The 15,609-nt window shown below is 48.8% G+C and overlaps 1 protein-coding gene across 4 annotated transcripts in view; it reads right to left on the bottom strand.

Moving 5' to 3' along the window:
* Nucleotides 1-15,609, bottom strand: part of EFCAB6 (EF-hand calcium binding domain 6) — a 143,126-nt gene that overhangs the window by 90,316 nt on the left and 37,201 nt on the right. For all 4 annotated transcript variants that reach the window (XM_037513407.2, XM_037513409.2, XM_054695992.1 and 1 more), the window contains 2 exons: nucleotides 11,671-11,807; nucleotides 7,879-7,991 (listed from right to left, as the gene is read on the bottom strand). In XM_037513407.2, the coding sequence (XP_037369304.1) occupies nucleotides 7,879-7,991; nucleotides 11,671-11,807 (250 nt within the window). The remainder of the gene's footprint in view (nucleotides 1-7,878; nucleotides 7,992-11,670; nucleotides 11,808-15,609) is intronic.

Here is a 15,609-nt window from a genome sequence, read left to right as displayed (position 1 = left end):
ATAAAACCATAAAGTGGTAGAAGAAAATTAAGGTTAATTTTACATAAGACAAAATCTTTGTGTGAGACACCCTTTCCAAGAAACACACTAAAGCTAAAAATCTTTTAAGAAAATGGGCAGGTCTGACAATATAAATATTAATTTTTGTTTGGTTTAAAAAACCACACAAAAAACAATGAAAGAAAAATGAGTGAAAAAAACTACTGTTAGCATACATGAGAAATATTAATTTACATAATAAACAAGTAACTCCTACGAATCAGGAAGATAAGCATGAATGCCCAGTAGAACCACAGACTAATAGTATGCACAGGTAATTCATATGAAAAAGAACTACAAAATAAAATCCAATAAGTGTATGAACAACTGCTCAAACTCTTGGTAATTTACAAAGTCTAATTAAAGCAAGTCAACACTTTTTCCACTTGTCAAAAAGGCAGGGATTGAAGGGAGTGAGAAAGAAATCAGATTTAATTTGCACGGAGAAGACCTGGTGCTTGAAGACTCTCATATTCCCGTCTAGAATTTTAGACAAATGGTAAGAGGCCCACTCAGCAAATGCATAGAAATAGGAAAAAAATGAAAACCGTTTGAGAGCCTGGGGGTAGAGGAATCCTTTTGTAAATAAGGGCTCATCAGGCCTATGATGTAAGACAGACATTAAAAGCAAAACAGCAAGACTAGGTTAATGGACAAGGCCATCTTCCCCAGATACTTTTCATGAATAAAAGGGGCAACATATTTTGATTTTTATTTTAACCCGTATTTTCTGTGTCTACCTATCTAGTCATCCATCTGTCCATCCATCTATCTATCTATCCATCCATCCATCCACCCACCCACCCATCCATCTACCTATGCATCAGAAAAAAAAATATCCAGGAGGATAACACACCAAAACAAGTTAGCGGTAGGATGTGAGCGGTAGGATTACATAGGATTGTTATTTCACGGCTTTGTGTTTTCTGGCTTTTTTGCAACAGGCTATATTGCTTTTATAATAAAAGAAAATAAAACAAATCTAAAATATAGCCATTTTCTCTTTCAAAGTCGACTGCAAAGAATCACAAATGGTTTCCCAGATTTATTTCCTAAAATGTCTGCAAATAAGCTTCACTCCAATTAAGCACACTTCTAAATACTCAGCTGCAGTTAACAAACTGCCAGTCATTTGGAATTCCATTTCCTACCTCCAAAACAAAAAGAAATAGAAAGAAAAGTCTCCCAAGTGGACCCCTCAGGCTACATAATAAAACACAAAGCCAGTCCTTCCGGACTTGGTCTGGGATTCGGGGGCTCCAGTGGGGGAAGCGCTGGAAACCAGGGATCCCAGAACATAGAAGCGGTGAGAACAGCACAGAGGGCAGAGGGCAAGAAGGCCCAGTCGAAGCCCAGGGTCGGCCTGGTGGGACACGGCAGCCACCGGCCCCTGCTTTCTGACTCCGGGCCTGTGCTCACGGCACTCCGGGGCACTGTTTCTAGAAAAACCCACTGTGCTCCATCAGCAACAGGCCAGGTTCTGGAGTGGGACTGGGAGGCTGAGATGCGGGCCCACCCTCCGGGAACTCACCCTCCAGCAGCCCTGGCTTTGGCCACAACAGCAGAACTCAGGGATGACAGTGGTGGCACTCAGTGACTCCTCACTCCTCGCCACCTTGTCGGGGTTTCGTTCCTCAGGTGGGTTAACAATTCCCACCTGCCCATTCTTCCAAAATCTTCTCTGAAGGATCCTCGCTGATTCAAAAGGGGAGGAGAGGCAGCCCAAAGCTTAAGGGGAGGTTATGTGGGTCAAGGTGCTGCAAAGGTAATTCCCTCCCATGAGCATATTTAGGGGCCCACCTTGATGAGTAAGGTGATGCTGGCTTATGAAAAACACAGACGGATGCGAAATTCACAGAAAATGGATAGCGACCTTTAATAGAAAAATCAAGGACAGTGGGCTGCAAACATGAACTAGAGACCCCCCGACAGAGGGCAGAACAGCGTCGACCTATAAACAGCCCCTGGTAATTAGTCGTGTATACCATTCTCCACAAAAATAAACACACGTTAGCAAATGTTATCCTCATCATTCATAATTCATAGAGAACGGCAAAGCAGGAGCGCATCTTAGAAACAGAAGCGAATATAAAGAAGCGCATGGAATCGAGTGCTTAATTATGAAAGTGAAATTTGGGGGGCAAATGCAAATAAGTGACAAATATTTTTAAATTATCGCTCCCTTGAGATTATCTTCCAAAAATGCTGAAAACATCACAGACGGAGTCAAAATTACTAATCTAGAAAAACGCGAAGCTGTGGAGAAGCCACCCCTCTGGCTGTGGGCTTCTTGGCAGGAGCGCCACGGCCAGGTCTGAGTGTCTCAGGAGTTCTCGCCTAGAAAGACTCAGAAACTCTGAAGCAGCAGAAGTGAGGGGCGCCGTCTCCAGAAGGAAGCAGCTGCCGGGACTCCACGTGAGCTCCACTGCTTGATGCCTGTGCAACCTTGTGCCTGTTTCTCCATTTGCAAAAAGAGATGGAAAATGGTGCCTCTGCCAGAGTGGTTATGAGGTGAGAGGAGAGGCTGCAGGTACCTGCCTGACACTCAGCAGACACTCAATAAATCACAGCTGTATAACGATTAACAAGTGACTTTTACAGTCCTACGATAGGGGGAAGAACAGTATCAAATTAGATAATACAACAGGGCAGATGAGGAAAAATCATCTTGGATACGAAGATTAAAATAAAAGGAACACAAGAGCGAGTAAGCCCAATAGTAATAGAAGGTGGAAAAGCATCAAGGAGGATGCCTGGAAAGGAGGGAGGGAAGGAGGGAGGGAGGAAGTCTCCCTCTAATGAGAAGGGGGGGCCCTGAGAAAGGTATAAAACAAACGACAGAAGAAAATCGAACAATGGGAAGGAACAGAGGCGAAAAATTGTGATTCGAACAGTTTTCCTGAAATACAAAGGCCCAATTCTGTGAATTAAACAATTCGCAAATACCTGCGAAATGAAACACAAGCATTCAATATATGACTTTCTAGGAAAATTATTAGGCTTAAGTAAAAAGAAAAATGTCTCTAGATACCCAGGCAAAAAGGGTCACGTCCCTCGCAAGGGAAGTAGAATCAGACTGTCTTCAAACTTTTCCTCAGCAAAACTTTATGCCAACAGGCAGCGTGTAGAATGTTTAAGAGAATTAAGGACAGAAAATTTGAGCAAAGGATTTTTTTACTCAGACGAACCAAGTGTTTCACAGTAAGAAGTCAGAGACTATCATTCCCATGAGCGCTTCCTCAGGCGTCTACTTGAGAACCAGCTTCAAATAAGCAAATGACCAGAGACACGAGCCAGAGAGACGCAAGAGAGCAGGTGTGATACAGTGTCCACTCCTGTCGTGGCGGACTTCCCCGAGCCGGGTCAGGGAGCTGGACGACACTCCCTGATGACTTATCCAAAAAAAGGAAGGGCCCCTAAGGGACACCTAGCGACGACCTCTGAACTGCTCTGTCCGGTAGCACGGCCTTCCTTGTCGGGTCGATTATCTGAGCAACGCGTCTAGATGATCCTGGAGCAAGGCAGGAATTCAAATCAGCCCATCCGTGGCTAAATAGAAGCCTTTCTATCATCATCCCATCCTGAAAGGATGTGCTGAGAGTGTAGATTTACACCTGGGGCTGAACTGACAGGACGGCAGAGGGGACAGGAGGGGCTGGTGTCTGGGGCTCATCCTTGCCCACCGCATGCCGAAGAGTGGGGCCGTGTTGACGGCTTCGGTGTAGAGCTAATTTAATATGATGTGGCCCGTAGCCCCCGATGACTGTATCCTTAATTAAGAACATCACACAAAGACTTTGCCGTCTCACAGGAGGATTTGAATTTCAATCATGAAAGTTATGGGATAAGTGTTCATTGAGAAAATAGGCATGTGCTGGATTTTACTTTAAAGCGACCTCTACGGCGGGTACAGGAGACGGCTGGAATGGGTCCACGCCGCAGACGCCGCCCCACCTAGGAGGCAGCAGTGAGAACTCGAGCGAATGCTGTAGAAGAATAACTAGATACATATCTCCCTCCTAGTCAAGTCAAAGATGCCTTTAAATTGTGGAATGAGTCATTATTTTAGGCACCTCCAGTAAAGAAAGCCTGCTGCCATTATTGATAGCAAAATGGAAAGAGATGAGATTCCCATGGCAAACGGAGCTTACCTTCTTATAGCGCCTAATGAAGTACGCAAGAGGAAAAAAACAATAAAAATTAACAACAAAAAATGACCAGCATGAAATGAATCAAGGGAGGGCTAAATATGGGTAGACAGAAAGTTTTGCTTCCAATCATGGTGGATTGACTCATATTGAAGCAACCCTCCCAGAAGATAACTATCATAAACTCTGGCCAAAATATAAACAAAAAAATATGAGGCACTGGAAAGAAACTGACATAAACGGGAGCCAACATTTGGAAAAGTGGAATAACGCTCATTGAGTTTCTTGGCTTTTGCCTGAGGACAGACCTCAGATGGCACCGCGTGAGCTAGCTCAAATGTAGACATAAACCCAAGGTCTTATCTTACTGCCTTTGGGAATCAGAAACCAGAGTCCAGGACTACTGCTGCAGCTGGAATGTGAGAAGGGAAAGCTCACAGAGAAAGGCATAGAGACGGATCTCCAATGGTTTTGCCAAAATCTCTGGCTAACTCCTGAACTATAGATACGTAGAGCGGACAAGGCCAGCTAAAGCTACAACAGCAGAACAAAGATTTCAGGTGTTCATACCCCTGGCAGGGAAGACAAAGACTAGAGTTTGCACGTAGCCAACGAAACTGGCTGCTAAAACAAAAACTTAAATTCTTCAGAGGAACATAACAGAAATCATAGCCTCTACAATGCATAATTTATTGCATCCAGGATAGATTCCAAAATTGTTAGAAACATTAAAAAAAAAAAAAAAAAAAAAAAAACCCTAAAGCCAGGAAACTATGATCCACATTGAAGAAAAAAGTAATTAGTGAAGACTAATCTTGAAGAGACCTAGGTGCTGGAATAAGCAGATAAAAATTTTAAATCATTTTAAATGTTTTAAAAGCACAGCATTGGGAATGTAAAGGAAAATATACTGCTAATGAATGAACCGATGGGAAATCTCAGGGACCAACAGAAGCTGTAGCATGTTCATTATGTAAAACTGGGATGTGTGGCAGCAACGTAACAAAGGATGGGGAGAAGAATGGGGAAATGGAATTGCGAAGTCCTTTCACTTCCTGTGCATTACTATTTGAATGCTTCAATTAAATGCAGATTAACTGAAGATGTATAATGGAATAAAAATGATCAATTTATCCAAATTTTTAAAATTATACAAAATCTACAGGAAAAAAAATCCAGGGGACTGGGGTTAGTTGAATAGCAAAGGAAGGAGAAGACCATGACACAAAAAAGTGAAGATCCCACCTGGAAGAAAATGTAGTTCAAAGGTACAAAACTACCTCACAGAACATCTTAATATGGACATGAGTTCAGTAAAACAAGATGATGACACAACATGAGATGGAAAGTAATACAGTGGAGCAGAGGAAACACCATTATTGAAGCAGTATCTAAAGTAGAAAGAGCAGGGAATAAAATAGACGTTAAGGAAAATCAAATTACAGGGTAAAGTACAGCATCGCGAATACAGAGGAAAAAGATAAAGAGAATAAAGCATTTCAAAAGAATAGAAATAATATCAATAGAGAGGACAAGACAACCCAACATCAGTATAATGGGCATCACTGAGGTTAAAAATCTGAAAAATGGAAGAGAAAATTTACTCAGATATATGGCTAAAAAATCTTGAAATGAAGAAATAATTGAATTTGCATTGGAATTTGGAAATTCAGAGATAAACAATTCTTTAGGCAACCAGCTAAAAGAAGCAAATCACAAGAGAGGGGGCAATACAGGCCAGCCTGAGACTCCTCTACAGCCAGACTCCGTGCCAGGAGGCAATGGCTCACATCCACGACCCAATCAAGGGGGAATGGGTGACCTGTGGTATGAAATCTGGCCAAGATACACTCACCATTTCCTTCAGTTTCATTTCAATTTCTACTTTCCTGACACACTTGAGTGAAAGTAAATATTTATATAGAGCAGCATCTACTTGAACCCGTTTCTGTCTGTCTGTCCTCTACATATCTGCGTGTGGAAACACCCTGGGAGAAGGCCCCAAGAGAGGTTCTTTCTGGGTGGCAGGACTGGCGTGTTTACTTCAGCCTTTTTGCTTGTCTGCATCAGCATCTGCTTCACGGGCTGCAGTTAATACGAAAAGATAGTACAGCAACGTGCTTAGTCTAGAGTCAGGCATGGAGCAGAGCTCGAGAAGTGGGGCCAAGTATATGATGATCCAACTAGGGATGCAAACACGACGAGTTCCTCCAGAAGCAGGCAAAGCACCACAATCCGTCCCACTTGGCTAAATGCACAGAGGAGCTGAGCCGAACACCGTCCCCAGGGTGCTGGACCAGAATGTTCTCCTTCCCTCCCTCAGGGTCCGTCCCACGGCCTTGCCTCCTTGCCCTTCACTGGCTATGCCTCTTCTTCCTGTGAACATCCAGGACATTTTGTCCCCCTCTCTCAGGTGCTTAAATAGTTTGACTTGGAGCTGAACAGTTCAGACCCCGGCCCCCCCATGAACTGGCCATGTGCCTTTGGGACATTCATCTTGCGCCCTGCAGCCGAGCTTTCTCATCTAAAAAATGGGATAATACCCACCTCACAAAGCTGTTGAGAGAAAAACTAAAACTAAGGTGTATAAAGTAGCTTAACAGAGCACAATAAATGGATGCTTTTTATTACATTTCTTTGTGTGATTTTACGTCTGACCTGCCCTATTTAAATAATATGGAAGCCCACAGATAATCCCGTGCATACACACACACCCTTCTCAGAGACCAAATATTTTGATTTCACCCCCAGTGAAGGGCCTAGGGGTGCAAGGACTTACACATAAACAAATAAATATAAGGGTTGAGGGTATCCTCAGAAGACCATCTTGTCTAGTAATCCCCCCAAATTTGGGAAGCTTAACTAGTAGAGTGCTGGAGTCTGCTTCTGGCCATCTTGGTGTGACCAAGCTGAAATCCAAGGCTGCCATTTTTAAGCTCGGTGGTGAGGCAGAGCTGAGGAGCACAGCGACCAGGAGTCACATTTGCTGCCCTGAATGAAGTGGGACCCACCAGTTCGCTGCACCCACCTTGCGCGGACTGGTCACGGCCATAAGCCCAGGCAGAACACACTTGCCCCAGTGACCCAAGGTCCTGAAGGGAGACCCTCCAGTGCATTCTCCACATGTCCATACTCAAAGGCTGGCCCCGACCTCTCTCTAGCCTGCAGGCTGACAGCACTGGGCACTGTGTTGACGAGTCCGGGGAAGCACAAGGACAAATTTTGCTTTTTGCTGCCTGCAGAAGCCTGGCTCTAAGTGTCTAATAGAACTGTATCAACCATTCAATGAATTGCCCTTTCATGTTAAGATATTTGTCGTATTATCAAAGGAATACACGTTCCTTATCAACAATTTTTTAAAACACAGGAGCAGCAGAAAGAAGAACAGAACAATACGCAGAGACGTATCACTTAAAGGCGATCTGGGGTTCAGAGTGTCTTTCCAATCACTGACTGACAGCCCATGTGCCTTGTCCAGTTGCGATGGGGTGTTCTGGCCACACGTTCACCGTGTGGACACACTGGGACAACCTCGTTCTGCTTCTGTTGTTAGACATTCACATGGTTCTTCCCAATGATGAAACCAGGCCCATGACCCATATTTGCAGAACGTCCTCAGGACAGGCGCAGAGGAGGAGAGACTGCACCAAAGGGTCTTACCAGCTCTGGCTGCTACTTCAAAAATTCTTACCTTGATTTCCTGTGTGGTATTTGAGGTTCAATTCATTGTTTGTATTGAGGGTCTTCAAAAACGTATTATAATCCACTGTGGCATCTTTATCAATGTTGTAGTGCTTTGCAAACCTAAAGTAGAAATATTCTTTAATAATCGAAATTATGACACAGAGGCTCTAATCGACGCGAGACTGTCCCTAAGGGTATCCTTTACACTGGGATCGGCTATTAATTATAGCTCGTGTTCCTAGCTTCAATTGGAATTAAAATAGTAGCCGCTGGTACATGGTTCTGTAAGATTGAAAAACATAGATACCTGGAAGAAGGTCTGCTGGGCCACGGAGGGGTAGGCACAGGATGGGCAGGGACAGCTCAGGAGCTGATAAAGGAAGGTGCGTGGGGGTCGCTGGGGGTTTCTCCCTTCTCTGGCATGCGAGGGGCCGAAGGGCACCCCCTGCAGACAGGAGAAGCAGGTCCTCCTTCACGCAGTAACTGGGTACAGTTAGCAGAAAACTTCTAAGCTGAGCGCTAATGAGGGGGACGGAGGATTACATTAAAAATACATCCCTGGGCCTCAGGGCTCAGGGCCTTACACACAACCTCTGTTTTGCCTTTTTTTTTTTTTTTAGCCCATCTTCTGGAGCAAGTACATCATTTCAGAGACAAACTAAGGTTCCCAGATGGCACAGGGCTTCAAAGCTGTTGGTGATGAAGGGGGCAAAGCTTTTCTATGATTCTGTAAATAAAATGAAAATGTGAAAATACAACCACTGCCTAGCGTTAAAATAAAGATGCTCTTTCTTTTTTTTAAGTGAAGATTAATAAAAGGTTTGGGTTTTTCTTTTTAAAAATGAATTTTCTATTATTCAAATCTGCTACTTGATAAATGGCTTTCTAGATAATTTCTGCATTACTGCATCTATAAAAAATCGACAGTTTTTAAATGTTTGGTTATATTATCTCCATATGTGTCAGTTTCTATAATTATCTAATTTCATGCTGCTTTCTAAAAATTTAGTAATTATCACTTCAAGTATTTGTTATTTTTGTTTTCTAAATTTAACAAAGACTAATGTCATTCAATGCGATGCATACCTTTTTTCCCCCACTTCAATGAATCTTGCCTATTGTTCTAATAAGAAAAATTACCCTGAGATCAGAGAGCTGCCAGATGTTAACACTGAAACTCCCTAAACAGCTCCATCTTTCACTGGTCCCCTCTGTCGTGCAACAAGAAGACTGTGAGCACAAACAGCCAGAAGGGGGCACTTCATGGCCCCCCTCCCTCTCGCCATCCTTCAGAAAGCACTGGCCTCCCCTGCCTTGCCTCTAGAAAAGCGTCAGAATGAGGAGAGGCTGGGCACCAGTGCCCCCACTTCCTGCAGAAACCCAGCATCCAGCCCTGACCTTCCTCGTGTCCAGCTCCCCACAGTTGGAACCCCTGATGCACTCGTCCAGGACAGACAGACAGAGCCCCATGGCGATGCTGCTCATGGAAAAAACCTCAAAGTGAAGCCTTGCACTGCCCAAAGGCCATATCTTAAAGCTTCTTTCTTTGTTTTTACAGCAATGGCAAGGGAGACAGATCATTTCTAAGAGGGCACAACCAAGGCCGTTTTCCCAGGAACCCAAACCCTGGCCAGGAGAGTCTGTACTCTGCGCAGTCCTCCTGGCACTTCGGTCACTCTTGAGAGGCACTGGGCAAATGCCAACACCTCTCCAGCCTCACTGCCTGCAATCGGGCCTGGACTTGGCTCCCCTGCTCAGGCGGCAGGCTGACCTCCAGTGAGCTGGTGCTTCAAGGGAGCTCATACATTATCTCATCTGCATTCAAATGCTTCAGACTGCAGGGCTATGGAGGGTAGGAGGGTGTCAGATAGGAAAGGAAAAACAAAACCCAGCGGGCCTCGAGACAGTCTAACTAGGTATAAAACTAGCTGGTGGCTTTATCTCCAGCCTCTTGTGGACATAGGCTACCTGGTATTCTGCTGGCTAAACAGAGCTGTTGACCAAAAACAAAGAACAGTAGTGGATTCTTTACGATCACTCAATAGTCACTGTGAAACAAGCACCTACTATGTGCCAGGCACTTTGCAGACACACTCTGTTCATTTTGTGGAATCTTCACACCAGCCCTACAAGGTAGGTGCCTCAAGCACCATTTTTTTTAGGAGATAATGCACTCTTGGGGAGGCCCAGGAGCCCCTAAGCCCTGGCACTAGCAAGGGCCAAAGGCAGACCCAATCCCAGGTGCTCCTGACTCCAAAGCCAGGCCAGTTCCCCCTCACCGAGCACTGAGGCTGATGTGAGAGAGAAAGCTGTTAGATAAAAGAAAGGGCTCCCAAAATGCATTGTGTTTCCTGCTCCAGAGTGAAAAGGCCAAGTTACTACTAAAGCAGTTTCTCAGGGAAAGAGTGTCTTCTCGAGCTTCAATAAGGAAAGCATTAAAGCAATTGAAGAAATGGTCTGCTTTTGATCTCCTGCGTTTCCACTCTTAAGGAAAGCAATTCTGCTAAGTTTCTCAAGCCTTATCAAGAGAACAGTATATTGTTTGGGAGGTTTGAAAAAATCTCAAATAAAAATTTGTGGAGTTCTTTATTATTCAACATTTATGAGATGGGGAAACAGACAGTATCATTTTTTATAGATTTTACTAGGTTGGAGACGGCAGTGCCAAACACAAGGTTTATTGTCAAATAAAGCACTGTTTTGTTTTTTGATTGCCTGTTTTTGAAGAGTGGTGCTTCTGCTGTGTAATTGCACGAAATTATTTAATTTGTTTTGTTTGGATCTTATTCTGGACACTTTCCCAGCCGGAAAGATGTAAAAATTAAAACATCTATTATGTCTTTTATATTCTGAGGTGGGTTATAAAGAGGAGGAAAGAAGAAAATACTCAAAAGACCAGCACATGTCCAATGTCTTCCTCCCCCTTGCCTTCCAGCCCCGTCTGCCTGTGAGTGTCTGTGCCCCGGGGCAGCCTCCCTTAGGAGCAGAATCCTCTCTCCTCACAGAGCCACACCTTGCGGCGTGTCAGGCGAGGACCCACAGGCACCTGTTTGAACAGCGGCTTGTAACTGTGTATAAGTGAAACTCACAGGCTCAGGGAGAAACCACAAGATGTGGGCTTGGGGGGAATGGCCTGGAGGATGTTTAGGGAAGAGTGCCTCTTGGCTGAGAACTCTGTAAATGAAATTAAACAACCCACTTTCTAGCACCTTCCACTCAAAACCCACATGGCCACAGAAGCCACGAGCTGGACATCTTCAGAGTGACCTGGAGCTTAGCAGAGGCACGGAGCGGCGTGGGGGCTGCCCCCACCACCCGCCTCGTGCGCAGGCTGTCCCAGGCCACCGAGCAGCCGCCCGTTCAGTTATCCGGACCCTTTGTGCGACCCACGCCCCACCTCCGCCTGCCACAGTCCTCAAAGGAAAACCTGGTCCCTCTGATTAGGGCAGAATGGAGAGCCACGAGGGAGCGTGTGGACTGTGGAATAGGTGCGACGTGCCCGTCTCTCCCGAGCCGTGCTTGGAGTGAAAGCCCAGCCTGTGGGCTGGAGGGCGTGGTGCCAGCCGGGACTGACACCTGGTGACCACGGCAGGGGGTAGGCGCAAACTCCCACCCACTGCATCAAGGTGCCGTCAGAACCGCAGGCCAGATGACTCGCCCCTGGCCCTGGGAATCAGAACCACTGGCAGCTCTCATCTTCCGGAATTCGCCAGGAGCGTAGGAACCCGGGCGAGCAGTGAGTATCTCCCGGGACCACGGTGGAGATGGGGGGGGTTCGGGGCAGCGCCCCCATACTTACTTCTTGTACTCATCGTCTTTCATCTTCAGACAGAAGGTCTCCAGGACCCTCCGCAGCTCGTGGGCTTGAATCACGTGAGTCCTGTTAACGTCAACGAGCTTGAAGGCTTTGAGGACACTTTTGATGTTTTTGGAAATCTGGGTATAAAACGTGATTTAGGAAAAGTCAAAAGATCCGGTGTGGAAAACCAAAATGGGAATAAAACCTGTGAAAGTTTTTAAATGGTTCTTATGAAATAAAATGTTTTCAAAGACTCTCAGCCGTCGGTATTGCAAAATGACACATCTACGCTAAAAAGAGCCCTTTGCGCTTATTGAATGTTTTCAAGGCAATTTTCTCTGTAAATTGTCTTAGTAAGTTTAAAAAAAAAACTCTTTCTGGGATAAAGCAGTAAGTCTCATACACAATTCATTCGCTTTTAGAACATAAGAAAAATCTTTTTGTTAATTGACACTTAAAAACTATAGATCTGGCGTAGCTGGACTTGGGTTTGATTTTTCATCGCCATATGCAAACTATTTTTTCTAGGCGCTGAAAAATCTGACGGTATATTTCAATCCCTCCAAATTTTTTAAAGATATTACAGAAAAGTTTTTATAGAGATCATTCCCAAATTCAGCAAATGCATGTTTACTGGGCATACAACGTGAAGGCACTAGCCGGGCAGCGGGGCGGCTGGGGCACCAGGCCTGCCTCCAGAGGCCCCCCCTTTAGAGGTGAGAGGTGCCCTGGGCTCACAAGGGGCTGGGCTGAGTGCGGAGCCTGGCGAAGGGTCCCACCCACCCAGATGAAACAAGCGTGTCCCGATGTGGGAAAAGTGAGGCGCAGGGAGGCTGCCCGAGCTACCCAGCTCTCCCGGCCAGATGCTGCCGCTGTCGCAGCTTAAACCCTTGTCCCGCTACCTGCCAACGAGACAGACAGACAGAGGCCATCACCAAGGCCCGCCCAGGGGGCTGAGCCCACGGAGACCAGGAGGGGCTGTGGCCTCCAGGGGAGACTGCGCACCTCTGAGCCAGGGGTGATGGAGAGGGACAGGGCGCTTGCAGGCCAAGGCAGGGGCGGGAGGTCAGTGTGGGATGTGGATGGAGGGAGATAAGGCAGCTTGCAGTTGGGTCTGGAGTGTCTGGCGCCCCCCACCCGGTGCTGAATCACATCCAGGGTGGCAGAGATTCTGAGGCAAATGAGCGCCTCCAGGAAGGGGCATAAGGAAAACACCGAGACGACCAGGTTTGTTTTTGCACCCACGTGCCCTGGTTCCTCAGCATTTTCTCTTCAAGGTCTGAGGCTACCCCACAAGGAAGCCCCTCACAGCCTCTCCTGGTGGCTGTCCTCCCTCAGGCTTGAGAACCACTGGGGCGGTGGTGAATAGCCCCCTCCCCCTCTCCTGCTCCCCACCCTTCCTCCCTGTACCTCAGGACCCCTGCCTGTCCCCTCTCCCTAGCTCCCCTCACACCTGCCGACACCAGCCCCTCCTGGCTGGGTGGTCTAGAGACCTGAGTTGGGCCTCAGGGACCTTAGGCCCACACACTGGCCTGACCTTCAGCCCCAATTCTGTGGCATCAAACAGTGACCTGACTCTAGTCTCCTGGCACCTGGTCCTCCTCCCTCCAGAGACCAGGGGCTCCCCTCTTCCCGCCACCTCCATTCAAACTCAACACCTTATTAACAGCCACTGCCCCAAATCAAGGCCCAGGCTCTAACCGCCCTCCCATCTCTCCAGCCCACTCCCGTGGTCAGCCCACTGCTAGGTCCCTACGAGGAACCCCACCTGCTGCTCAGCTCCCTTCACCACCTCCCTCCCAGGCGGGTCCATTTTTCCAACTCCCCTGGATGGGCGCTGAGTCCCTCCCCACCCGGGTTCAGCTCAGGCACCACCCAGCCAAGCACCTGCTGTGGCTGGAGGTGGCCCCAGCCCTCACCCAGCAGGGGCCGTCCTGACCCTTCACCCTCAGAGTCCACTCCTCCTACCCTCCCTCTCCACCCCTGCTCCAACCTCTCCACGGACAACCTTGTTTCTCATTTACAACTGGGAGACACAGTCTCCACACGGCCCTGAGGCCGCCCGCCTGCCTGACTCCAGTCCTCCAGACGGCCTGGCCGGCGCCTGCACCCTGGGGTAGATGAAGGGCCCCCGCTGGTTCTTCCCATCAGTTCCTCCTGACCCCACACCTGGTCCCGCAGTTTGGTCTCCAAGGCATGGGTTCAGAAGTGAGTCTGCCCACCTCCGCCCAAAGCCCCGCTGCGCCCCCACCCATCGGAGTCAGAGGCAAGTCCACAGCAGGCGCCAGCTCTTTGCCCCACCCCAGGCTTTCTGGCCCTCCAGACCTGCTGCTGCTCACAGTGCTGGGCGCCCCCACCTCAGGCCTTTGCATCTGCTGCAGCTGCTTCCGAAGAGACTCCCGCCCCCTCCCCACACATCATCCAGGTTCGGGCCCAAATGTCTCATCAGAAGCCTTCTCTGACCAGGTGTCTAAGTTAGGACCCCACGCCCAACCTCTCCTCTTCAGAAAACTTCTCATCAACTCATGGAACGCTCGTCCCTCCCTCCTGTCTGTCCTCGGCTCCGAGGGCTGGTTCCCTGAGAGCAGCTCACAGCTGCCTCCGGGGCCTGGGGCGGCGGGCAGAGCAGACGCTCCGTGAGCGATGGAGCAGGCCAGCGACTCCGTTTTCTCGGCACCTGCTGGCTGACAGCCCTGCCCAGGAAGCCGCGTGCCTGCACACACCCGCTAGGGACGCACCCTGCCTGGGGCGTGGTCACCAGCACGTGGTGGTGGAACAGACCCTGACTCCGCGTGCGCCGGGCACGAAGCCCCGCGGCTAAATCTGCACACTCCCCCCGCTTCTTCCGACCACCAGAGCGCACTGGCTGAAACCATCCCAACACCCCGTGCCAGAGGACAGGCCCTTCCGGCCCCCTCAGCGCCTCCCCGTGTCTGCAAGGACAGAGCCCTGGCCACGGACCGACGTGTCCCCCAGACAACTAAGGATCTCAGCACCTCGCCGGCCAAGTCCCGATTCCCCTCTTCTGGTGAAACGGACGACATGAGGCGATGCGCTTTTTTAAAACCCAAAGCAACCCCATATGGGTCTCCCGCGCAGAGAGCCGGGAAGCAGCAGACCTGGCACAGAACTCACACCCACCAGAGGTATGTCTCCAAGTTTCTTATCATTTGTCAGACTCGAGTTTGGCAAGATCTGAAGTGAGCTGCAGATGGCCGGGCTTATCAGAGGCAGCAGAGCTGGGGCCGTGCTGTGCAAGATTGGCCCGTCAGCCACAGGCGAGGGGGAAGCGGGACAAAGGAACAAGGTGGCTGGGTCCCTCGGGCCCCCAGCCTGCCCCACCCGCTTCCCCGGCCCGGGGAGAGGGAAGGCGCTGGAGAGAAGAGCGGAGAAAGCTAGGGGTGGCGTGGGCAGCGGCTCGCTCCTTTCTAGGCCAGCGAGACACTTGCCACGTGGGTATAACTGGGACAAGACTTCATTTGCAGTTCGCGGAGCCTCCCGCCTCCCCCTGCCGGTGCCACCGCTCAGTCTGGCTCCTGCTCCCTGGCTGCTGCCTCGCGGAGCAGCCCCTGCATGTGCTGAGAAGCCCCAAGGCTCTGGCTCCGCTGCTGCTGGGCCTGCTTGGCCTCCAGGTCCTTCTTGCACACACCACGCACTCACCCTCAGGACTCGGCCCGGTCTCCCCCACCCCGCATTCAGGTCTTGGCGGCGGGCCTCTGGCCCCCGCAGGCCTCCCTCGCAGCCTGCACAAAAACCCTGGTCCCCTTCTGGCCACTTGCTTCCTGTTCTTTCTTCAAGCCCACCCTCACCTGGGCCATTTCAGGTCCCTCCGCACTGGGTTATTGTCTTTCTTCCCCGGCGGGACATCAGCTCTGCAGAGAGGCACTTGGTTTCTCCTGCCACTGAATCTGACCGGCTGAGGACAGTGCCTGGGCAGGT

Source organism: Talpa occidentalis, unplaced genomic scaffold (assembly GCF_014898055.3).
Source record: "Talpa occidentalis isolate TD23 unplaced genomic scaffold, MPIMG_talOcc4v2.1 talOcc4.16, whole genome shotgun sequence".
Taxonomy (NCBI): Eukaryota; Metazoa; Chordata; class Mammalia; order Eulipotyphla; family Talpidae; genus Talpa; species Talpa occidentalis.
The sequence above is the reverse complement of the archived record's forward strand: the minus strand, read 5'-3'. Positions and strand labels throughout refer to the sequence as shown.